Source organism: Sus scrofa, chromosome 6 (assembly GCF_000003025.6).
Source record: "Sus scrofa isolate TJ Tabasco breed Duroc chromosome 6, Sscrofa11.1, whole genome shotgun sequence".
Taxonomy (NCBI): Eukaryota; Metazoa; Chordata; class Mammalia; order Artiodactyla; family Suidae; genus Sus; species Sus scrofa.
This window is the reverse complement of record NC_010448.4, coordinates 831,848-854,513: the sequence shown is the minus strand read 5'-3', so window position 1 is coordinate 854,513 and position 22,666 is coordinate 831,848. Positions and strand designations below refer to the sequence as shown.

The 22,666-nt window shown below is 65.7% G+C and overlaps 1 protein-coding gene across 9 annotated transcripts in view; it reads right to left on the bottom strand.

Annotated features, from left to right (window-relative positions):
• The window catches only part of CBFA2T3 (CBFA2/RUNX1 translocation partner 3), a 75,286-nt gene continuing 52,684 nt past the window's right edge, over positions 65-22,666 (bottom strand). For 3 of the 9 annotated variants that reach the window (XM_021093636.1, XM_021093640.1, XM_021093639.1), the window contains exons 2-12: positions 21,755-21,913; positions 18,792-18,869; positions 12,802-13,034; positions 12,608-12,697; positions 8,526-8,707; positions 7,659-7,882; positions 4,999-5,084; positions 4,237-4,432; positions 3,755-3,823; positions 3,317-3,507; positions 1,693-1,989 (exon numbers count right to left, since the gene is read on the bottom strand). In XM_021093636.1, coding sequence (XP_020949295.1) covers positions 1,693-1,989; positions 3,317-3,507; positions 3,755-3,823; positions 4,237-4,432; positions 4,999-5,084; positions 7,659-7,882; positions 8,526-8,707; positions 12,608-12,697; positions 12,802-13,034; positions 18,792-18,869; positions 21,755-21,875 — 1,767 coding nt within the window. In that variant the 5' untranslated portion in view covers positions 21,876-21,913. Of the gene's footprint in view, positions 1,990-3,316; positions 3,508-3,754; positions 3,824-4,236; positions 4,433-4,998; positions 5,085-7,658; positions 7,883-8,525; positions 8,708-12,607; positions 12,698-12,801; positions 13,035-15,826; positions 16,202-18,791; positions 18,870-21,754; positions 21,914-22,666 lie in introns of those variants that run through there. The other 6 variants (XM_021093631.1, XM_021093633.1, XM_021093637.1 and 3 more) reach the window with 6 other exon arrangements.

Here is a 22,666-nt window from a genome sequence, read left to right as displayed (position 1 = left end):
CACGGTCCAGATTTCTCTGGAAACCTGTTTCCTAAGCTTTACATACTTCCGTGGTTTCTCTTAATTTTTTTTTATTTGGCAAACATCTCTTTGTCCTCCTCCTCCGACTCTGCAGGGACTATGTACATTCACAGTATGGTCTACTGTTGACGGCCCGCCTCTCGGCAGGGCCCCGGCCCCGGCCCCGGGGTTTCAGTAGCGGGTCACTATTGCACTCCAGTCCCGGGACCTTCTTCCAGCCGCGCGAGCCCACGCAGACCAGGGGCCGCGTCTGCTGTTTGTTCTCCCACTGAGCAAGGGGCAGACTTTCCTCCTCCTTTATTTCCTGCTTGTGATCCTGGGGTAGTTGAGTGCTGGGGGCAGGGCCAGGCTCGGGGGGTCGGGGGCTTCAGGGAGACCCTCCCCTGAGGAGCATGTGGAGAGAAATGCAGGCTTATATACAGTGACCAAGTCTCCACAAGGTGCGGGGAGGACAGACTGCTTTTGCGGGTAGTTGTGTCCCTTCTTCTGCAGGAGCTGCGGGGCTGCGGGAGGCTGGTGCGGAGGTAGAGGAGAGCCGTGAGCAGCAGCAGCTGAAGGCCCAGGTGCTGCCTCCTCGCGCTTGGAAGGGCAGGGGAGCATCAGCCCCAAAGATTGTCACAGTTTTGTCTCGAATGACTTCTCTCTGGGAAGGACACGGGAGCACTCCGTTCGCAAGTGGGAAGAACGCAAAGCGATGGAAATTCGCAGACGGCAGCAGGACAGGCCACGGATCGCCCTGCGCACACGCAGGTGCCCGGGGCCGTGCCGCCCGCCCTGGGTGTCCCCGGCGGAGGCCAGACACCCCAAACCCCAACATCCCCATACCCCCCAATCAGAATCAAAGCAAGAGAAAAGACCGAGGTCTGAACAAGCCCCGCGTGGACGAAAGACAGCGGAAAAAAACACTTTGGCAGTGACAGGCAAATTTTGGGTTTGGACTTCTGGTGTTTGTTTTTGGATTTCCTTTGGAGCAGAGGTGTGTCCGGCGTCCTTGGCTGGCTAGCTGGCAAGGTAGTTTACAGGTAGGCGTCCTTTATCTTTTTTAAGAAAACTTTTTGGATTTCTACTTAAAGCCAAAGAGTTTGACGTTAAAGGAAAAAAAAAAATCTGAACCCCCAAAAATACCTCTTGAGTCAAGAACTGAAATCTTTCTTCTGTCCTCACCGCAGTGGCCACACAGCCCTGGGTGGTTTCGGTGACAGAGTGGCTCAGATCTCCAGTTATAAAAGAACAGTTTCCTTTTTCATCGGGAAGGGAAACCCCCCCCGTTTGCTTTGTCCATTTGTGAGTAGCTCTTCTGCCGCAAGGCCCCCCACCCCCAAGTTCTTCAATGAAAATGTAAGCCGCCAAACAAGTCGATCGTTTTCATTGAAGAGAATGTGTGTGAGTCACAGAGACAGAAAAACGGGAGAGAGAGAGAGAGAGAGAGAAGGGGGCGGGCCTGGAGTGATGCCCGCCATGCCCGCGGGCTAAAGCTTGGTGGGAGGTTTCTGAGATGCGAGAAGAGGTCGCTGCGTGATCTCAGGTAGCTGAGAGCTGAGGAAGTTGCGTTGATGCAGTTTCGTTGGTTCGGTTTTCTCCTGGAGAGAAGCAGTAGCAGCAGTGACTCCGACGGTCGGTCGGCTCCCAGGGCTGGGCGGCGGCCGAGGGCCGGGCACCGGGACGGGTGGGTCAGCGGGGCGCGGCGTCCAGCGGGCCGGGCGGCCCAGGGGACCCGGGGCGGGAGGGCCCCGTGGAGCCCGCCTCGCTGGGGCTGGCGGCGGCGGCCGGGGGCAGGCAGGAGCCCAGGCCGGCGGCGTCGGGCTGTCCTGGCCCTGGGTCAGTGGCGGCCGCGGGGCCTTGCAGGCTCTGGCCGCACACGTGGTGGTGCTTCTCCCAGTCCTTGTGCTGGCAGAAGGAGCCGCAGTAGCGGGCCGCGTTGCAGCCACTGCACGTCTCGCTGGCCTTGCGCCCGCAGTTCCAGCAGCTCTGGGTGTGAGGGAGAGACGGTCAGAGGGGATGCGGGCCGGGCCCCCCAGGTCCCGAGGTCCCCAGCCCGTGGCGGAAAAGGGAAGCACACGCTCCAAACAAACCCGCAGAGCCAGCCTTGGCATCGCGTGAGAACAGAAAAACGGCAGAGCCCCAGAGCTCCCGGCTGACGCGCAGCTGAGCCCCTCGGCTGGGCCACTATGGGGGCAACACGGACCCACAATCGAGCCCACCCCAGAGAGGTTCATGGTGTGGACCTCAGCCCAGGACCCCTCCCCTCTCTTCCAGGAAGCCCTCCTGGCCTCACCGGGGCTCCAACCCGAGAATGTGGTGGCCCTGGCAGAACAGAGGTGGGGTACATGGCCAAGCCCTTCCTCTACACTGGGCCTCTGCTCCCTTTTTTGGGGAACATGCGAGGACCCCAGACGCCCACATGGGCAGAGGTAGGCAGGGATTTCAGCGAAAGGCCGGAGACAGCAGTCCGGAGTGGCGGGATGGGGAAGCCCAAACCCGCCCGGGGGGCGGGGGGGAAGGCCCACTCAGCCCCCAAAGCCCCCCGCTGGCCACACTCGGCAGGCTCCCCTTCCCCAGCCCTCGCTGCTCCTGACCCACTTCCTGCTTCCTCCGGGTCCGCTCGGAAAGCACTGCTGCCGAGCCCCCTTGAAACCCCAGCTCATCCCTCCACCCGTCGGCTGTCTGAAGCGCCTCGCCTGGCCTGCGTGCCGCCCCCTTGGATGCGAGGTCTGTGTGCTCTGCTCCGAGGGCGTCGGCAGAAAGAGCCGCTACAGCGATGGGCAAACTGGCCAGGCGTCCACTTCTGCCGACCCCTCCCTCAGGGCTGGCTCGGGTCCAGACAAACCCGGGGGCACTCCTAGGACCCTGGGAGAGGGACCCCCCATGACTCCCCCGCCAACTCCTCTGCCGTCCCCAGCTCCTCTCGGACAAGGAGTCACCCAGGGTCACCCACCTGCGCTGCTGGACCAGCCCCCCGAGGTGCAGACCCCAGCACAATGACGGTCCCCCCCCCCACCGCCTGCCCCGATTCCACAGGTGAGAGAGAACGCAGGCTTCGGTGTCTGCCCACCTGGGTTTCAACAAGGGCCCTGCCACTTCCTAGCGTGTGACCGGGGAGGGGGGGCACCTGCCCTCTGGAGCCCTCGATTTCCACGTCTGCATCACGGGGACCGCAAAGGGCCCGCCTCACCAGGCCACGTGGGGAGAGGGCCCCCGGCTGCCCAAGGTGGCGTGGCAGGGAGGCGGCAGAGTGGGGGTCCGGTCCTGGCCGGGGCGGTGTGGGGCAGGGCGTGGGGTGGGCGGGCAGCCCTACCTCGCTGGAGTCCTCCTGCTGGTTGACCACGCTGAGGGCGTCCTCGGAGGCCTGCCGCCGGGCTTCAGCCAGGGCCCGCTCCATCTTGGCCCGCTCCGTGCTGATGAGCTCGTGGGCTTTGCGCTCAGCATCCGACACGGCTTTCTGCAGCTCGGACATTGCCTGCCGTTTCACCTCGTTCACAGCCTCCTCTGCAAAGGATGCCTCCAGTTGGCGGTCATGCGGGCCAGCCTAGCCGGTCTCCCGGCGCGCAGGCGTCCTGCGCACGGCGGGTGGCCAGGCGTGGTAGAGGAATCGCCAAAGCCCGCCCTCTACTGCACGGAGGCAGGGCATCCCCTGAGATTCTGAGGGCAGCCTGAGGAGGGGCCTGTGGTGGATGGGGGAGGCGAGAGGGTCTGGGGCCCCGGGCTGTGCCCACTCACCACCGTGCCCACTCACCAGCCTTTCTCCAGATCTCCTCGGGCATGTAGCCGGACAGGGTCCGAGGCATGAACTCCCGGTGGAGGTCTGAAACACAGGGGGGCCAGCATCAAGCACAGGACAAGGCCACCCCCTGCTGGGTCTACGTGGAACCTTGGGGTCCCCGAGATACCCACGGATGGGTCCTGGTATCAGGTGCTGGCAGGGGGGCTCAGGGGAATGTCGGGAAGGGAGACACCCCGGGGCCGGTGGGCCTTGGCTGTGGCTGGGAGCTGGGCTGTGCGAGGTCTCTCTGTTTCCACGGTCCTCATCCAGGCGCCTCCCAGCTGCGCGCCCACCCCCTGGAACCATGAGTCTGGCTTCCCGGCAGACAAAGGTCCCTCTTTTCTAAAGTGAAATGCTTTGGGGGCTATTTCATGGCAGGGCCCTGTGAGAGTCCCGCTCCTGGGGCTCACGGCCTCAGCCTCGCCCACCTGCCCCTCTTCCCCCCAAGTGCACACCTAGCTGAGACCCGTCTGTGCCAGCAGAGCTGCTGAGGGGCCGGGCAGTGGGCGAGGGGCCCTTCTTGGCATCCTCGGCATCACTGTAGCGCCGGATCCAGTGGTTGAGCTCCTCGCGGTCGGCCTCCTGGCAGCGGCGCAGCACGGTGAGGGACCGGCGCGTCTTCTCGGCCATGTCCATGATGCAGTTCAGGAGCTGTGGGCGGGCGCCGTGAGCTGGTGAGCCGGGTTAGCGGCTCGGATGAAGACTGTCCGTCCACCAGGTCTGCCCACGAAGGCTCAAGGCAGCGGCCTGAAAACCCACCTCCGCTGCCTGGAAAGACACCTGACCACCGGTCTCCACTGGACCCCCAGCATCCAGGTACCACTCTGGTGGTGGTGGGGGGCGGTGTTCAAACCCAGGGCTGGGGCTCTCCTTTCAGCCTTCGAGGTGGGGTCTGGCCCGTGGAGCAGATGGGTCAGCACTGCTCTGGCCAGCTTGCCTTCTCTTGGGCTCCCCTCCCAAAGAGGATGCAGGGCAGGGATGCCCCTGAAATGGTGTTGAAAGGGTGCCACCCCATGGCCAAAGGACCTCCCCCTGAGACGGACCTCAGGGCCTAGAAGGGAGGGTTCTGAGGGGCTGACCAGAAGTGGGTGGGGAGGGGAGGCCTGAGATAGGTGGGCGCAGGGCAAAGGGCAGGGCACATGACCGCAGCCCCCGCAGGTTGGGCAGAGCGCCTGGGAATCGCTACGGTGCCCCGAGTCTTGAGCCTGGACACTCACGTTGTTGAGGTGTTTCCACTCCTCCGCCCACTCGCGCTCGGTGAGCCTGTGGTCAATCACTTCCTCAGGCCGCGACCCGTGCACTGCTGCAGAGGCGAGGATGCTCAGGTCCCGCCCCCTCCCCGCCCCGCGGCCTCCAGCCCTGCCCAGAGCAACTCAGCCCCGCCCCCAGGCCTCGAGCTCCGCCCAGCGCAACTCAGCCCCGCCCCAGGCCTCGAGCTCCGCCGGAGCAACTCAGCCCCCCCCAGCCTCGAGCCCCGCCCGCGCACTCAGCCCCCCCCAGCCTCGCCCCCCCCAGGCCTCGAGCCCCGCCCGGCGCAACTCAGCCCCGCCCCAGGCCCTGGCGCTGGGCTGCGCCCTCCTTGGGAATCTGCGAGGTGAGGAAGGCAACCCTGGGCCTGATCCTCTGCCCAGTGCCCTGGGGGTGAGAAACTGGCTGGCTTCTATTGTGTCCCCATCCCTCACTTTGGCCACCCGTCCACCCCCCACCTCCAAATCGGCCCACTCTTTCTGCTCCCTGCTGCCTGCCAAGTGGCCTCAGGCCGCACTGAAAGGACTTCAACGCAACTCAAAAGCCTCAGGGCCTCCTTGCAGCTGCCTGGCTTCAGTTCATCCTTTGCTGCCTCCCTGAGCACCTGGACTCCTGTGCACCCTTCAAAGCCCAGGTCGCAGGCTCCTTCCTCCCCGCAGCCCTGGGTCCTCAGACGTCCTTGAGCCCCACTAGTCTGTTTAGTAATTATCGGTGCTGCTTTGTTTATTCTCAGTCCCCCCAAGAGACTGCAGTTCCTGCAGCAGGGCTGGCGTGGCCCGTTTGCCTGTGTCCCCTTCACCTCTGTGTCCCCTGGGCTGAGCTCCAGCCTGGTAAAGGCAGGAGCTCTGGTTTATCTGCAGGATCTCAGGTGATCTCCTGGGAAACAGTGGGATCAGGAAAGCCAGAAGCCTGAGGCTCATCCACGGCCCCCGACCCCTTGCCTTGGCCGTGGCTTCAGTGTCTTTCCCCGGTAGCCTCGCGGGGGTGTCGGAAGACTCTCAGGAGGTGCACTGTGGGGGGACGGCCCCAGGCGTGTGGCCCCAGGTGTGCAGCAGGGCGCTGTGCCAAGTGCTTTACCCTGTCATCCCTGTGCCACCTCCGAAGGAGGGGCTCTGGCGTCACTTCCATTTGATGGATGAGGGGACGGAGGCTGGTTATGGGGACATGTTGAACAGGGTCAGGCAAGGTTGGCCAAAGCCGGGGCTGTGCCCTCAGCGGCTGGCTGCTACAGCGCCCCAGACTGAGACAGCGGGGCGCCCCCACTCCGTAATCAGAAGCCAAACAACTGTGAGCTGAGACATTCACGCCAGCGGGGCAGCATCTGGCTTCCTCGCACGGGCTCCTCCTCCACTTTGCGAGATGCTGGGCGCGCACCCCACCACGGCGAGCCAGCGAGGCGTGTTTCCCGGGCTGGGGTCTCCTTAGGCCCTTTTAGCCCCCAAACCTGAAATGCCTCCTCAGACTCCAGCAGGGTGGGAGGTGGTGGCCACAGGCCGCCGTCCACCGCCCTGCGCTGCTGCCCACGGAGCTGGGGCCGCGCCAATGCCCCAACCAAAATAGTAGCTGAGAGCTGCTTGACAGCTGGCACTTATTTTTGCGTTTGCAGAAGTGGGTGGGAGGCAGCACCTGCCTGACCCGGCTGCGGGAGCCAGACGCTGTCACCTGCTGCCTCGGCTCGGGCCCTGGAAGCTTCTGCAGGGTGGGGGCGGGGAGACGGCCTTGTAGGGGGCAAGGCCTCTGCTGACCCTGCTCTGCGTCCCCCACGGGTGCCCTGGGCCTCTGCCTCAGGTGCAGCTGCTTCCAGGCTGTCTCACACCGACACGCTGGGCAGGGCAGGGGTGCTGGGGGGGCCCATTCCTCTCTTTGATCAGCACGGAGGAGGGTCAGAAGGTGATGTCAGCTACCCCTTCGGGGCTCAGTCCCCATCCGTGGGGTGGGCCTGCTAACTCATCACACAGGCCAATCGCAACACTCGGCTGCTGCCTCGGTAAAGCCCACAGCGCAAAGGAGAGGTCCACCGGCCTGCCACATGCTACCAGGAACCGCCGGGGCTCCCAGGGCCCTGTCTTAACCCCTCACGCCCCCTGAGGGGGAGCTCCGACCCAGCCAAGGGGGAGGGCAGGTGCCCTGCCTGAGAGCTCAGAGGGCCTCTGGCCTCCCTCATCGCCTTCCTCCACGCAACAACCACCCTCTGCGGGTCCCGTCCAGAGCAGAGGCGGGCGTGTGTGGTCAGTGGTGCCTTCGCTTTCCCGCAGGCTGCCCTGGCAGTGGCTGCAGCCCCTGTGACTTGGGGACCCTACGGGCCGGTCTCTCCTGGCTGCCAGTGCACCGCAGTGGCTCTAGGTCTCATACCTGGCCCTGTGCGCCCCTCAAGACAGGCACCTCTGAAGCCACAGCACCACCCCCCACCCAGGAGCTGTCCCAGGACAGAGGCCTGAGAAAGATGGCTGTTGTCAGGCTGCCGGGTGCAGCCCATCCGGGGTGGGGCTCAAGTCCTTTCCCTGCACCCATTTCCTCAGCGCCCACCCTTCCCTGACAGACACGGCCAGGGGCCAGTGGTCACGTGACACGGCGGCTCAAAGATGCCCCCTGCCGGCGCACGCGTGCTCCCCGCCAGGGAGCTGCTCACCCAGCTGTCGATGGCGCTCCCGCAGCTCCCGGGGGTCGAGGTGGCGGTAGGCGTCTCGGAAGTGGTGGGCCATGGCCATGTCCTCCAGGCGGTAGTGCGGAGGGGGCGCGGGGTGCGGCAGCCCGTTGCTGGGGCTGTAGCGCTGGGCGGGGCTCAGGGTGCAGGGCCGTTTGCCGAGGTGGTCGGGGTGCAGGGGGTCACGGTCTGACCCATTCTCTTTGGTCCTGCTCCGAGGGGCAGGCGAGACCAGGGGGCAGAGGGGTGAGAGGGAGACAGGGGCAGAGGGAGCAACGGGGAGGGGGGGTTAGACACCTGCTGGGGGCCAGCCCAGTGCCCCCTCCCCCTCCTCGGGGCTCCGGTCAGCCTTGACCCCACCCGGGCCCCGGCTCCTGGGGCGCAGGAGTCAGGAAGCGTGAGCCTCCTTTCAGGGGGTGAGGAGTCACCCTCCCTCCACAGCAGGACAGGCCTCCAGTGCTGTGACCCCGCAGTGAGGGCCAGCCCAGGTGCCTGGGGACCTCGGGCTCCTGGACATGTGGGGTCCAGCACAAAAGGAAGAGCCAGGGAACTCCCGCCAGACACCCTTTCTCCTGCCTCTCCCTTCTTCTCCTGGCGTGGGGGCCATCGGAGTGCTCAGGAGACCTGGCCACAGCCACACAGGGCAGCCTCTGGGCACTCTAGCCCGTGCGGTGGCCGTGCAGTTAAGGCTGAACGTGACTAGTGCAGTGAGAGTGTAACTGTGGCTATGGAAGGCGACACAGCATGAGCAGCCTTCCCTCGGCCTGGGACGAGGGCCGCTGGGCTCTGGCAGCAGAAGTGCTCTCAGGAGTCCAGGGCGCTGCTGGGGTGCTGGGGGTGGGGTGGGGGTACCTGTCAGGTGTTCTCCTCTTGCCGTTGTCATTGACGTCCAGCAGGAGCTCTGAGGAGTCGATGGGGGAGGAGGCGTTGGCATCCAGCAGGAGCTGCTCATGCTGGGCCAGGTATTGGGCAGGGGTCTGCTTGGCCAGGCGGGCGCAGTGCAGGAGTTCCCGCTGCAGGAGGGGCAGGTTAGCCTGGGGGGCGGGGGAGGAAGGGCTTAGACGGCTGCTCACTGAGTTCAGGGCACCAGGGTGCTCTGAGGTGAGGCAGGGAGGCCGACAGCCAGCCTTGCTGTGTGACCTTCAGCAGGCTGCACGACCTCTCTGGGCCCTGAGGCCCTCCAGTGCAGTCTGGGAATGAGGGCAGGACCACGTCCCCAGAGTGCACAGTGATTTGGGGTTCTCCCTGCACCAAACTCCCTCTGGCATTGGCTTCTGGAGGGCAGGAGGGCCCACCACCAGGATCCTCGCCCAGGTCGCTGAAGCAGGTACCAGATGCCCCACCCCTGCCTGCAGCCAGAAAGTGAGGCCTAGAGAGGGGCCAGTGCAGCCCGCACACTGCTCTCTGCAGTGAGGCTCCTGCGGGTCCCAGCCCGCCCTCAGCGGAGGTGTTAGTGTGCCCACACCGCTCTGGGCCGTCACCTGTGCCACCTCCCGGTCAGACATGACAACCTGACCTCACACACAAGGATGAGGACACGGCAGGGCGGGCACAGGATTCCGGGGCAGACCCTGCCTGTGACAACGATCTGGCATGTGACAGCGCTGCCCGTCCTGGGGGTGCAGGCTGGAGGGGGCCTCGGCAAGGACAGCCAGATTCTAGGGGTTTCTAAATACGTGCCTTCCCCTTCTCGAGGCCTTCCAAAGCTGCCTTCTCTGGCCTCTGCCACCCCAGCCCTGCTAGCGCCTCCGCCCGGCCTGCGGCAAAGCCCATGCGCTTCTGGGGAGCAGTGCCTGCTGCCAGGCTGTTTTTCTATTTGGAGAGCTGAACGGAGGCCAGCCCGCCATCTGTCGAACACGTTAGGCGCATGAGCTGGGAAAGGCGGTCCCGGGAGGCCCCAGACGCCAAACGTCCTCCTCTCTCTCGCCAGCCCCTCCCTCCCGGCACAGGCACCGCGGCCGTCGCTGCTAGGCTGCTAGGGCGGTGGAAACATCTGGATGCCTGACCGGCTGGGGCCAGCTGGGAGCCGGGGCCGCGGGGGGGGGGAGGGCTGGCTGGGAGGGGCAGCACCCCAGCTTCTGGAAAGCCCCACGGCTCAGCTGAGCACGTCATGCTCAGGAGGGGAGGTGGGGGACCCCTTGGCTGGGGAACGAGGACCCCAGGCCAGAAGAGAACGTGTCGGGAGGCGCTCACCTCCCTCTGGGGCAGCAGCCCCAATTCCCTCTCCAGGGCCCCGGGGGGCCTGGCCACGGAGCGGCCGTGGACACCGCAAAAGCCCGTGGACCCCGCTCTGCCATCTGAACAGAGGCTGGCGCTGCCTCTGCACTGATGGGACCTGGGTGGGAGGATTGGCATTGGCAAAAATAACTGCAGTCACCATGCGAGCGCGGCGGGCTCCCGCACGAGGAGGGCTGTGCTGTGTCCGCTGCCTGGCCAAGGACTGGCTCTGCCACGCCCACGGCTGGCATGACTGCGGGCCCTGTGTCAGCCCCCAGCCCCCCGCTGTGCCGTGTGACTGTGGGCAGGTCACTTAACATCTCTGACTCCTGCCTCCTCTCGGAGGAGAAGCTCTGGCTCCTCCGGTCCTGGGTTAAGGCTGCCACGAGCTTCATGTGAATGACGTCACGCAGTCCCCCCGGGACGGGTCATCACGCCCAGGGACAACAGGGCACTGAGAAGCCGGGTTCAGTCGCCCCAAGTCAGAGCGGGGCTGGAGCTGGGTGGGCTGGCCACAGCTCCCACCTCTTTTACAGGAGACGGTGCGCCAAGGCCCAGGAAGCACTCTCCGCAATTACAGACGGGGACACCAAGGCCGCCCAGTAGGCCGGGCACAGGCAGGCCCTCCAGAGACCAGGGCCCCACGACAGGTGCATGGGGGGGTCACTCCCTGGGCAGGGCCGCAGGGCAGGGCTCTGGCCAGTGCCTTGTCCACAAGCCTGGGGAACAGGACGGGCCACGCCCCAGGGCCCGCAGGGCAGGGACACGGATGGAGTCGGTGCTGGACAGTCTCGTTGCCCTGGAGCCTGGGGCGCGAAGGCCACAGGCCTGGGATACGGCGAGCAGACCTCTCACGGTAGCAGGCCCCATTACCGGGAGGTCAGTCAGGTCACCAGAGCCCTGAGAGCCGTGTGACGGCATCGTGGGCAGAGGGGAAACCGAGGCACGTCCTGGGGGGCACCTCGCTGGGACACGCCTGCGGAGATGCTGGGGGAGAAGGCGCGGCGGGTGGGCCGGGCCGGGGGTCTGCGGCCTGGCAGGGCGAGAGCGGGGCTGTGGGGTGTTTTCCTGCTCCTGCTCCTCGGATAAACAAGGGCAGCTGACACAGGCAGGACATCTGCTGCGAACATCTGATCTGAGGGATTGAGCAGGCGCACTGCGTCCAGGATGGGGAGCGGGGAGCGGAGGCGGGAGGGGCTCCAGATGAATTGCAAATGATGGCCAGATGGGCCCCAACCCTCAGCCCAGCTCCGCAGGGTGTGGGCGGGAGGCGGGAGGGAGCGGATGTGGAGGCGTGAGGCGGGGTCCCCAGGCCCAGGTGCAGCGGGGGGGCACGCCCTGCGAGGGCCAGGGTGCGGGGGAGGCTTGGTGTCAGATGGGCCCGTGCCAGCCTCGGCTCCACCTCTCCAGCAGCGTGGACCCCGGGGCCTCAGTGTCCCCGCCCGTCAACGGGCAGTGCCTGTGCCTGTGCCGCTCCCCTCGCCTCGGAGAGCTGCTGGGCGGCTGCAAAAGGGACACCTGCGTGTGGGACGCTCTGAGTCCCCGGACGAAGCACGTGCCGCATTCGCTACACGCGCTGCTCTGTGCGGCCTCCTCACAGCCTGAGAGGGTTCCCACTTTACAGCTGCAGCGACTGAGGCACAAACCGGGAGACTAGCTCAGCCCAGGACAACACGGCTGAGCGGCTGTGTCAGGGCTCGAACCCGGGTGCGTATGGTCTGGCCTGTCCTCAAGACCCTCTGGAAGGCGGTCCCCACCAGGGCGCGGCCATGCAGGCAAAGCAAGGCCCGCAGCTGGAAGCTTTGCACGGGCCAGGAAACGAGAGCCGCACAGGGGAGGCTGGCAGCACCCAGGGCTGGCATGTCCCAGCTGAGCTCTGACCTGGGGGCGGCAGCAGGGGGTCAGAGAATCTGGGAAGCACTTCACGTCCACCCCCTGGGAGGTGCATGCTCCTCGCAGGGCTGAAGGCCGCAGGCCTGCCGCTGAGGGTGCAGCTGAGGGTCGAGTGTGGTCTGTGCCACCTACACTTGTCCCGGGTGTGTGCAGTCTCTCGGTACCTCGTCAAAACACGCATTCCGACTCGGTGGGTCCGAGCTGGAGCCCAGGAACCTGCATGGCTCACAAGCCCTGGTGCTGCCACCTGCCCAGGGCCAGCCACGCCCGCCGACAGGCCCTGGGCCCGGGTCTCTTCCGTGATGACCTCTTGGCCTCTTTCCACCTGACACCCACTCACCCTCCTCCGCTCACCCACGCCACCACCCAGCACCCGCCCCTCCTTCTGTCCACAGGCCCTCTCCCGAGACCCCGTTCCAGCCTCAGGCCTCCTTGCCGCTCCTCAGGCCTGGCGGGCATGCCCTCGGCTCAGGGCCTTTGCACACACTGGCCGCACGGCCTGGAGGGCTCTGTTCCCGCTGCCCTCCCACCCCGCCCCCACCCTCCCTGCAGCTCTGTGCCCACCTCCACCGAGTCGACGGCCATTGATTGGCATGAAGCAGGTGCTCAAAAAAGAGCTGGATGGGTGCATTTGACCAAAAATTCTGGGCACTCTGCTCTGTCTTAGGGCACTGGGTTTGGTGGGTGACTGTCCAGTCCGGCAACAAGTCTGTAGGAATCGGCCCTGACTGGTCAGACCCCAGAAGGACTTCTAGGGTCCCGGGTGGGCCGAGGACTGTGGCGGATTCGAGGTGGCAGAGCTGGGGACGGGGGTTTGTCCCTACCTTCAGGAAGGGGATGACGAAGGGCCGCAGCGGGAAGTTGGTGGCCTCCTGGAGCTTGGAATGGAACTCCTCAATGGTCAGCGTGGAGTTCTGTGGGGAGAAGACGCCTCAGCCTGGCTGCGCAGGGGCCGAGGGCTGGCACGCCCGGCGTCACCGTGTCCCCGCTCGGAAGCCGCACCTGCCGCCCGACTCACCACGAGCCCCAGCACCAGCGTGCGCACGCGCTCCCCGATCTCCGGCGAGATGTCGCTGCCGAACTGCTGCAGGGTGGCCAGGAAGCGCTTCAGTTTGCTGAGCTGCCGCGCCCCGCACGCCGGGGGCAGCTGCTGCGTGGACAGCGAGGCCGTGGAGGAGGTGGCCGGGCCATTGCTGAAGCCGGACGGGGCACCGTTGATGGCTGTCGGCGAGTGGCTGCCGCCGTTCATCACTGCGGGAGGCGCAGAGGGCATGAGGGTGCAGCCGAGAGTCGCAGGCCCCAGGACACCCCTTAGAGGCGGCACTCAGGGCCCCAGGTCCGCAGCACGTGGGGGCGGAGCGTGGCTGGAAGCAACCGTGGCCGGGCTGCTTGGCCACCCGCTGTGAACAGGTAGAGGGGCTTCTCCACCGCTGGGTCTGCCGGCCCGACCCTCTTCCAGGGAGAGGCCCCTGCTCCCCCAAAGGTCAGTGACCCCCACGGCCGACACAGGCAGCACTGCCAGTGGGGACAGGGGCTCAGGGTGGGGCAGCGGGACTGGACCACAGTCAAGCGAGGTCGGATGCTGGCAGGGGAGGCACTGGGCCACTGTGGGGCCGACGTGCGTGCACATGGCCTGGCCACGTGTGGGGGACAAACGGGTGAGCTGAGGGTCTGCCGTGAGTTCGCAGCAGGGGCCCTGGCAGCAGCGCGGTGGGTCCCAGGCCTGGCAGATGCGGGGGCTGCTGTGAAATGGTCCTGGGTGGGACGCTGGCCCTCAGCTGAGCCAGCAGCCCAGTGGCTGGGGGGGCCCTCCCTGTCTGGCTGCCTGCACCCGCCTCCTCTGGCCTCAGAACCTGCACAGAGGTCAGAGTCACGGGTTCCCGGGGCCCTTGGCGACCGTGGAGGGGGCTCTGGACACGGGATGGGGGACCGGATGCCTCGGGGAGTCCCGAAGTGCAGCCCAAACGCAGCGGCCACTCACGCCTTCCCCATCAGCGGGCTGCGCAGGACCCGCTCCGCGTTTGCACTCAGGCCTCCCTGCACAACTGCTCCCAAGCTCCTGCCTGCGCCCTTCACGCCCCCTTCCCCCCCGCCTCAGCACTTGTGCACACACACACCGCATACCAAATGGCCGTGCACACCCCCCACACCTCACATAATGTGCACGTGCAGTCCCATGCGCACACATGTACAAGTGCACAGGACACAGCGCACGGCCACGCACACATGTGCACACACATGTTCCCACAGCACGCCCTACATGCACACGTGCTTGCACACGTGGACACAGTGCACTGCAGCCCCACAGCACACACACACGTGCACGCTCACACAATTCATAGGCACGCGTGTGCACACACCTCTCCCTCGACCGTGGCGCCTGAGGCCCGGGCCCCACCCCTCAAGCGGCTGGGTCCCCGCAGAGGTCTCGCGGGGGTGACGTTCGGGGAGGCGAGACAGCTCAGAACTGCTGCTCCCTCAGGGCCGGATTCCTCTGAGGCTCCAGCGTCCCCCCCGCCTGTGGCTGAGGCCAGGTGGCCTGTGTGTGAGGAGAGGGCAGAGCAGGAACCCTTTCTCCAGGGCGGGGACGCGGCCGAGCTCGGCTCTGGGAAGCGGCTCCTGAATCGTTTGCGGTTTACTCGGCTTGTTTGGGTGGCGGGTGTGTCGGTCACCCCTCCAGACCAGGCCGGCCCCGCCATCTAGGCCTGGCTCGGGGAGGTGACCTCTGCCGCCCGTCTCGGCCTCGCCCAGCCTGGGAGGGCGGGAGCGCGTGAGGTGGGGGCCCGCCTGCCCCCACCGGGGCCTCGGCTCTCCCCCAGCCTGGCTCTCTGGGTCCCGGCCACCCCTGTGGCCACCCCTGCAGGCCCCGGGGAACGTGGCTCCCACTGTCTCTGGCGGGGGATGGTGCAACCTAGCCCTCTCCCGACCCCCAGGGGCCCTTTAACTGGCCCACCCCTGGACCCCGGAGTCTGCTGTCGGGTCGGCTCAGCCCACTCCTTCAGCTTCCTTGACAGGCTTGCCCCTGCCGACCCGCCTCCAGTGACACCTGCACAGGCTCCCCCGACCCCTTGAGCTGCGGGCCAGGCGACGGGCCTCACCGCCATCCCTGCACCTGCCTTCCCCCCACCCCCCTTGGCCTGGCACTTGGCAGACCCTCGGGGCAGACACCGCCTTGCCCTCCTGCAAGAGACACAGGAAACCTGGTCGAGATTGAGACTCGGGGCCTGGCCTGTTTCTTCGTCTGCAAATGGCCCTCAACCTGGGCGAGAAGTCCAGGGCCTGGCCGCGCTTCCTGGCCTGGAAAACTGGGGTGCTCCTTCTCCCACCAGAAGGGGCCGGAAATGTTTGACCTGACTGCTCCAACATGCTGGGTGATTGCCTGTCAATAACCGGCTCCCACTTGGCAGAAGTCTGCAAACCACCGATTGGGGGCCAGGGTTGGCCCCAAAACAGACAAGCTGCCTGGTCTCCCTTGAAGGGGCTGGTGCTCCTCCCCCGCGCCGGGCCTGCCCTGGGCCCTCGGCGCGAGGCTCCCTCCCCGGGGGACGCAGAGCAGGGGGAAAGGGGTCTGCGCCTGGTCTGTGCGCTCTCCTGAGACCCACGAGTGGCGCTCGGCTTGGGTGCCCTGCAGGGCGCGTGCCTCGCTCCGGGACACCCTCTTGCTCTGGACGGAGGGTGAGCTCCGGACACAGGACAGAAAGGGCCGGTCCCTCACCCTCTGCACAGGCAGGGACCCTTGGCCAGAGACCCTGCCATTATGCTAATTTTCTCTCTCACCGTGGAGCCCCAGCTGACCCCTCCGCCGCCCCTCCCACACGCCCTGGTCAAGACTGATGACAGCCACTGGTGGTCACCCAGAAAGGCCAAGAGACGGCCCCCTGCCATGGGGACCTCACCACAGTGGGGGCTTCTGGTCACTCGTGGCGGAAGTGGGCTGTCATGCAGGTCTGGCCCTTCCAGAGGCTTCTAAGACGTGCTGCTGTCCACACTGCCTGGGCCCCCACCCGCCGGCCCCTGGTCCGGCCCCCCTGCCATGCCCTTACCAGCTTGCCCTCGGCGCCTGGTCCTCCCAGCGGCCTGCCTGCCCTCGCTCGCCGCGCTCCCTCCCGCGGGCTGCTGGGCAGTCTCAGCAGCTAAAGAGACGCCGAAAATAACCCCCGGCCACAAGTGCTTTCATTCCCACAACAGGTGTGTTACTAAGATAGACCACACGTGTCCAGGCCGAGGTTTGGGGGCACACAGAAGCACCCCCATGGCTCCCTGGCCCTGGGGACTGGGAGGGGTGGGGGACTGGGACAAGGTACCAGAAACAGCTCCTCCCGCCAGCCCCCCGCCCTGCCTTGAGTGACAGAAATCCCCGTCCTCCCCATCCACACAGTCCTGGGAATCGGCAACTACCGTCCACACCACCCACGCCGTCCACCACCCACGCCGTCCTTGCCGTCCTCCCCGCCCTCTCCGTCCTCCCCATCCTCTCCGTCCTCCCCATCCTCTCCATCCACAGCATCCTCTACGTCCTCCCCATTCTCTCTGTCCTCCCCGTCCTCTCCGTCCTCCCCATCCGCTCCATCCACAGCATCCTCTCCATCCTCCCCGTCCTCTCCGTCCTCCCCGTCCTCTCATCCACAGCATCCTCTCCGTCCTCCTCGTCCTCCCCATCCTCTCCGTCCTCCCCATCCGCTCCATCCACAGCATCCTCTCCGTCCTCCCCATCCTCTCCATCCTCCCCGTCCTCTCTGTCCTCCCCATCCTCCCTGTCCTCTCCGTCCTCCCCATCCGCTCCATCCACAGCATCCTCTCCGTCCTCTCCGTCCGCTCCATCCACAGCATCCTCTCCGTCCTCCCCATCCTCTCCATCCTCCCCGTCCTCTCTGTCCTCCCCATCCGCTCCATCCACAGCATCCTCTCCGTCCTCCCCGTCCTCTCATCCACAGCATCCTCTCCGTCCTCCCCATCCTCTCCATCCTCCCCGTCCTCTCCGTCCTCCCCATCCGCTCCATCCACAGCATCCTCTCCATCCTCCCCATTCTCTCTGTCCTCCCCGTCCTCTCCGTCCTCCCCATCCGCTCCATCCACAGCATCCTCTCCATCCTCCCCGTCCTCTCCGTCCTCCCCGTCCGCTCCATCCACAGCATCCTCTCCGTCCTCCCCATCCTCTCCATCCTCCCCGTCCTCTCTGTCCTCCCCATCCTCCCTGTCCTCTCCGTCCTCCCCATCCGCTCCATCCACAGCATCCTCTCCGTCCTCTCCGTCCTCCCCGTCCGCTCCATCCACAGCATCCTCTCCGTCCTCCCCATCCTCTCCATCCTCCCCGTCCTCTCTGTCCTCCCCATCCTCCCTGTCCTCTCCGTCCTCCCCATCCGCTCCATCCACAGCATCCTCTCCGTCCTCTCCGTCCTCCCCATCCTCTCCATCCACAGCATCCTCTCCGTCCTCCCCATCCTCTCTGTCCTCCCCATCCTCTCCGTCCTCCCCATCCGCTCCATCCACAGCATCCTCTCCGTCCTCCCCATCCTCTCCGTCCTCTCCGTCCTCCCCATCCGCTCCATCCGCAGCATCCTCTCTGTCCTCCCCATCCTCTCTGTCCTCCCCATCTGCTCCATCCACAGCATCCTCTCCGTCCTCCCCATCCTCTCCGTCCTCCCCATCCGCTCCATCCACAGCATCCTCTCCGTCCTCCCCATCCTCCCCGTCCTCCCCATCCTCTCCGTCCTCCCCATCCTCTCCATCCTCCCCGTCCTCTCATCCACAGCATCCTCTCCGTCCTCCCCATCCTCCCCATCCTCTCCATCCACAGCATCCTCTACGTCCTCCCCATCCGCTCCATCCGCAGCATCCTCTACGTCCTCCCCATCCTCTCCATCCACAGCATCCTCTCCGTCCTCCCCATCCTCCCCGTCCTCTCCGTCCTCTCCGTCCTCCCCATCCTCTCCATCCTCCCCGTCCTCTCATCCACAGCATCCTCTCCGTCCTCCCCGTCCTCCCCATCCTCTCCATCCACAGCATCCTCTCCGTCCTCCCCATCCTCCCCGTCCTCCCCATCCTCTCCGTCCTCTCCGTCCTCCCCATCCTCTCCATCCTCCCCGTCCTCTCATCCACAGCATCCTCTCCGTCCTCCCCGTCCTCCCCATCCTCTCCATCCTCCCCGTCCTCTCTGTCCTCCCCGTCCTCTCATCCACAGCATCCTCTCCGTCCTCCCGTCCTCCCCATTCTCTCCATCCTCCCCATCCGCTCCATCCACAGCATCCTCTCCACCCCCTCCATCCACACAGTCCTTTCAGCACCTGGGTCAGTGGACGTGTGGGCCCCAGCTGAGGCCAGGGGTGTCACAGGTATAGCGACAAGGGGGATATTAATCATGCACAGCTGTTGCGCCCTCTCCTGCTGGGTTCCGGAGCTGTGTGGTGGCCACACCTGGGCTTCCACTGGGCCTGTCCTGGCTGACACATACTCGGAGCAACCCCGTGAGAGCCTGTCCTCTGGACATGAGCTGCGGCCCAAGCACTTTGGTGGAAATGTCCACTAGTGACCAGCATCCACACGCACCCTGGGTGGGCCATGCCTACACTGCTATGACCCCGCAGCACCCGGGCTCCATGCCATCGCCCTCAGCAGCGGATCCATGACTTCCTGGGTCCAGGTGGGAAAACGGAGCACAGGTGGTGCTTCCTGCCTGAGCGCATCGTGTCTGGAAGGGTAAGAGCGGGGTCTGCCCTTGAGACGGCTGGGGTCTGCCCTTGAGACGGCTGGGGTCTGCCCCTGACATTCGACCTTCTTGCAGCTCTAGGACCCGCCTGATTGGCCCCATTCTGCACTGGGGGAAAGGAGGCTCAGAGAGGCTGTCCACCTGCCCAAGGTCCCACAGCTTATAAGCAGCAGGCCTGGGCCTGAACTCAGGTCTGCGACAGGGCCCCTGCTCTGCTGGGCTGCCCCGAGGCCCATTGCCTAGCACAGCAGAGGCCGCAGTGAGGACCTCCAGGGAGGCCGCGGTTTTGTTATTTTACTTACAAAGACAGACCATGGACCATTTTAAGCAGCCATGAAAACGGCCCTGAGGCAGAGACATCGCAGGCCCGTCCTCTGGATCTGTAAGCAAAATAAGAAAAACACGCTGTGAGGAGGGCGGCCCGGACTCTGCGCTGGGGCGGCGGCAGTCAGCCCTCCCTGCCTCTCGACAGCCTCGGGGACTGGGACTCTGTCACCACCTCGGGCAGGTCCATTCCCTTCTCTGGGCCTCAGCTTCCTCCTCTGTAAAACGGGCTGGATTAGGGGATCTCTTAGGGCCATTTCTGGGGGAAACGCTAAGGCACCTCCGTGCATGCAGGTGGGACAGCCCCAGCTCTTAAACAGCTGTTTCTGGAAGGCACCTGGAGACCCCGCTCCACACCGCCCTCAGGGAGCCAGGCTGCACGAAAGGACACCCCAGGCAGACGGGGCTGACGTCTCTACCAACAGCGAAGCCACCTGCGGTTCCGAAACAGCCCAGGTCTGAGCTGCCGTGGGGGAGCAGGCGCCAAACAGAAAGAGAGCTTTGATTTGTCACTGGAGTGAGTGGCAACCCTGCAAGGAGCCAGGCTGTACCCGTGTAAAGAGAGTGAGCTCCTTGTCCCAGGCGGTAAGCAAGGGCAGGAGGGAGCGTGAGCCCCTCTGCGGTCTTGCCAGCTGCAGAGAACCTCCTACATTCCTTGGCAGAGTCCTCTCAGCCCTCTGGCCTCCCTCCCTGGCCACGCCACAGCCTCAGCTCCAAGATAACTCTGTGACCAGGGCAGTCACTGGACAAGAAAAGCCGCAGCCCTCAAACCACGGCTCAAGGTCAGTCTCTGGTCAGCTTGGCTCGCAGGCCAGTGCTGGGGAAGCTGGAAGGTTTGGCAGGCATCCAGGGCTGAGCACAAAGGCCCCGCAGCCGGCAGCCAGGTGCACAGACGCGGTCAACCCCTCTGCTTTAAAGGACTTCCCTGGAGAGGGAACAAATCCGAGCCACCCTGCCCTGGAGGAGCCGGACTCTCAGGCGGAACTAGGCGTTGGCTCGGAGAAGAAAGACCTACTTATCTTATGGGCTCCATGCTCTCAGTAGAGCCAGGACCCCAACTCCAGAGATGTGAGCCCACAGCGGGACCGGGGCATGTGGGGACAGACGAGGGGGAGGGGACGAGGACGAGCCACACGGAGGACTGCTGCCTGCACAGCTATTCCCAGGCCTCAAGAACGCAAACCCGGAGGCGTCCGCTGACCCCAGCCCCTCCGTGACCTGGAGCGCGGGTTCCAGGACCAGCGCCTCTGGGAACACGGGCTCCTGGAGTGAGAAGAAAGGCAGGCGAGGAAGTCGCGCCCAGGAGGGTAGGGGCCCTCGGCTGGGGGCCCTCGGCTGCACCCTCAAGTGATGACACAGGGCGGGTGTGTCGGCCTAGGTGGCCAGCCCATGGCCCTGTTCCTCGGGAGCCGCTGCTGCCCCGTCGTGAACACAGCTCGCGTGGCTCGTGCTGAGCGGAGCCGGTGAATTAAGCCAGGCCGGAGCCGAGGCTGGACGGGGCAGCAGCCGCTAGTGGATGGACGTGGCCTGAGGCATGGCCCAAGGTGAGGACCGACTCTTCCAGAAAAGAGGGCAGGGTGAGCAGCCGGCTGCAGTCCCTGCGCTAGGACAGGTGAGAGACAAAGCCCAGCCACCGCTGGCCCTTTGCACGTGGCCAGCACGGGCTGCCCTGGGACACACACACTGAGAGCAGCGGAGGCCAGGCCCTGCTGCTCTGGGCCCCATTGTGGGCGGGAGGCAGGCTGGCCATTAAAGTCTCTGCCAGCCTGGGGACCCTGATGCAGACCGGCCCCCATGGCGAGAGCAGGTGGAACCTTCCGTGCCAGGCAAGGGGCAGGGACTGCATGTGGCTCTCAAGCACCTGCTGCACGAAAGGACACCCTTGCTTTCAGGTGGCTCCACCTGGGGGCAGGTGACGTTACCCTCTCTAGGGAGCCGAGGCTCTGAGTGGTCAGAGACCGGCTCAAAGCCCACACCTTCAACAGGGGCCGGCCTGACCCTCTTCTCCAGATGGAGGCTGGGTCATCCCCAGACCCCAGTGAAGCCACCACCAGATTCAGAACCAGGAAAGGAGGGCGCCAGCACAGGCCCTGTGGTCCACCCTGGGCCGTGGGCAGAGCTGTGGTCCCCGGTGGGCAGAGTGGGGCTCGTGTTTCAGACCCTGGGGAAGGGGCTTTCCAGCCTCTGAGGTATGACCCACCGGAAGCGCTAGGAGGCACTGCTAAGCCCCTGGCCGTGGCTTAGCTCAACCCAGGGGCCCCCTTCCCGATGGCCCTGACTCAAAGGATGGGGCTGCGGACTCGGGAAGCCCCCGACCCACTGTGGGCCAAGACGCTCAACCCCAGAGCCCAGGGCCCCGGGACGCCACCTGAGGACCTGGTGTGCCCGTCATGTCACTGATAGCAGAGCCTCGCTGGCCCCAGCTCCCGGCTCACCCTCACACCAGCTGAGGCCCGGCTGCCGAGCTCTCCCAAGGCCAGAGGTGCCGCCTCTGATGGGCCCAACAGGATTCACCTGCATCCAACTAGCCTGCTGTGTGCCTGCGGGAAGGTCCTGGCCCTCTCTGAGCTCCAGTAGAACCGCTCACCATGTGTGCCCCTGCTAAGAACTACTCCAACCTCGTCCTCACGGCAGCTCGGTGAGGCAGGAGGCTTGGCGTTATAGACAAGGGACGTCTCGCCCAGAGAGGTTAAGAAGTCTGCCCAAAGCCGCACAGCCTCCAAGCAGAAGAGCTGGCATCCGAACCGCGAAGCTTGGGCTCTGAGCCACGGTGAGGCCCTGCCTCTAAAGACCCAGCCAGGGCGTCGGTAGGTTCAGGGTGGAGGGACTGGAGCACTGGCCCCATCCGCAAAGAAGCTCGGACCTCAAAAGTCTCCAGGGACCCTGGAGAGGCCTCCACCCTCGGCCCCCTGCCCCCCAGCCCAGCCCCGAGGTTACTCACTTGTGTGGGGCGTGAAGGAGGGGTGTCGTGCGGCCCCCTGGGACGCGGCTGGTGGCGGGGGTGGCATGCTGGGGGGCGTGGCCCGGGGCTGCGTCTTCAGCTCGGCCGGGGAGTCGGGCATGGCTGCGGCCTTCTCCCTCCTGTCCGCCGTGGGTGCTGCTGCGGTGGGGGAGGGAGAGAGCCTGTGGGGTGAAGCCGGCTGAGGGGCCAGGGTCTGCACCACCCAGCCCCACCTGCCTTGCGGCTGAGGCCCCACAGCCGGCAGCGCCCGCCCGGCCCAGACGAGCCCCAGGTGCGCTGCAGGGGGCTGACGTCCCAGCGCCCGGGGCTCAGCCTGCCGGGCGGGCTGGAGGCTGCAGGCTGCTTGGGCGCTCTTTCTCACTGTGGAGGTGGCCCTGCAGCCTTGGGTTCTGTCTCCTGCAGAGCGGGAGCCGGGCGGCACCCCCTAAGGCAGGAGCAGCTCCTGGAGGGTGTGTGCAGACAGACGCAGCCTTGCCACCCCTTTGCTGACCCAGCAGGTCCGGGCAGGCCCGAGACTCTGCATTTCTAACAGGATCCCGGGGAGGGGGGCGTCTCCCCGCAGATTGAAAAGATGTGCTTCCACTTGAGGTCTTCCCGGGAGGACCCAGGCAGACGCCCGGGGTGGGGCTGCGGGGCTGGAGCCTCTACTCGCACCTCCTGGCCCAGGCGACTCCTGGGGCCAGGCAGACCACAGACGTGCTCGGTTGCCCGCCACACAAAGTGTGGTCTGCTGGCCAGGGGTCCGACGCCCTGCTAAGGGTCGGGGTGTGGGAGAGGGCGCCGACCACGGCCCGGGAGGGCCCTGAGCCCTGGTCCCACCAAAGGTCTCTGGGTAAATTGACCGCGGCCCTGCCAAGCCTGGGGCAGCGCTGCCTGGGTGCAGGCGGAGGG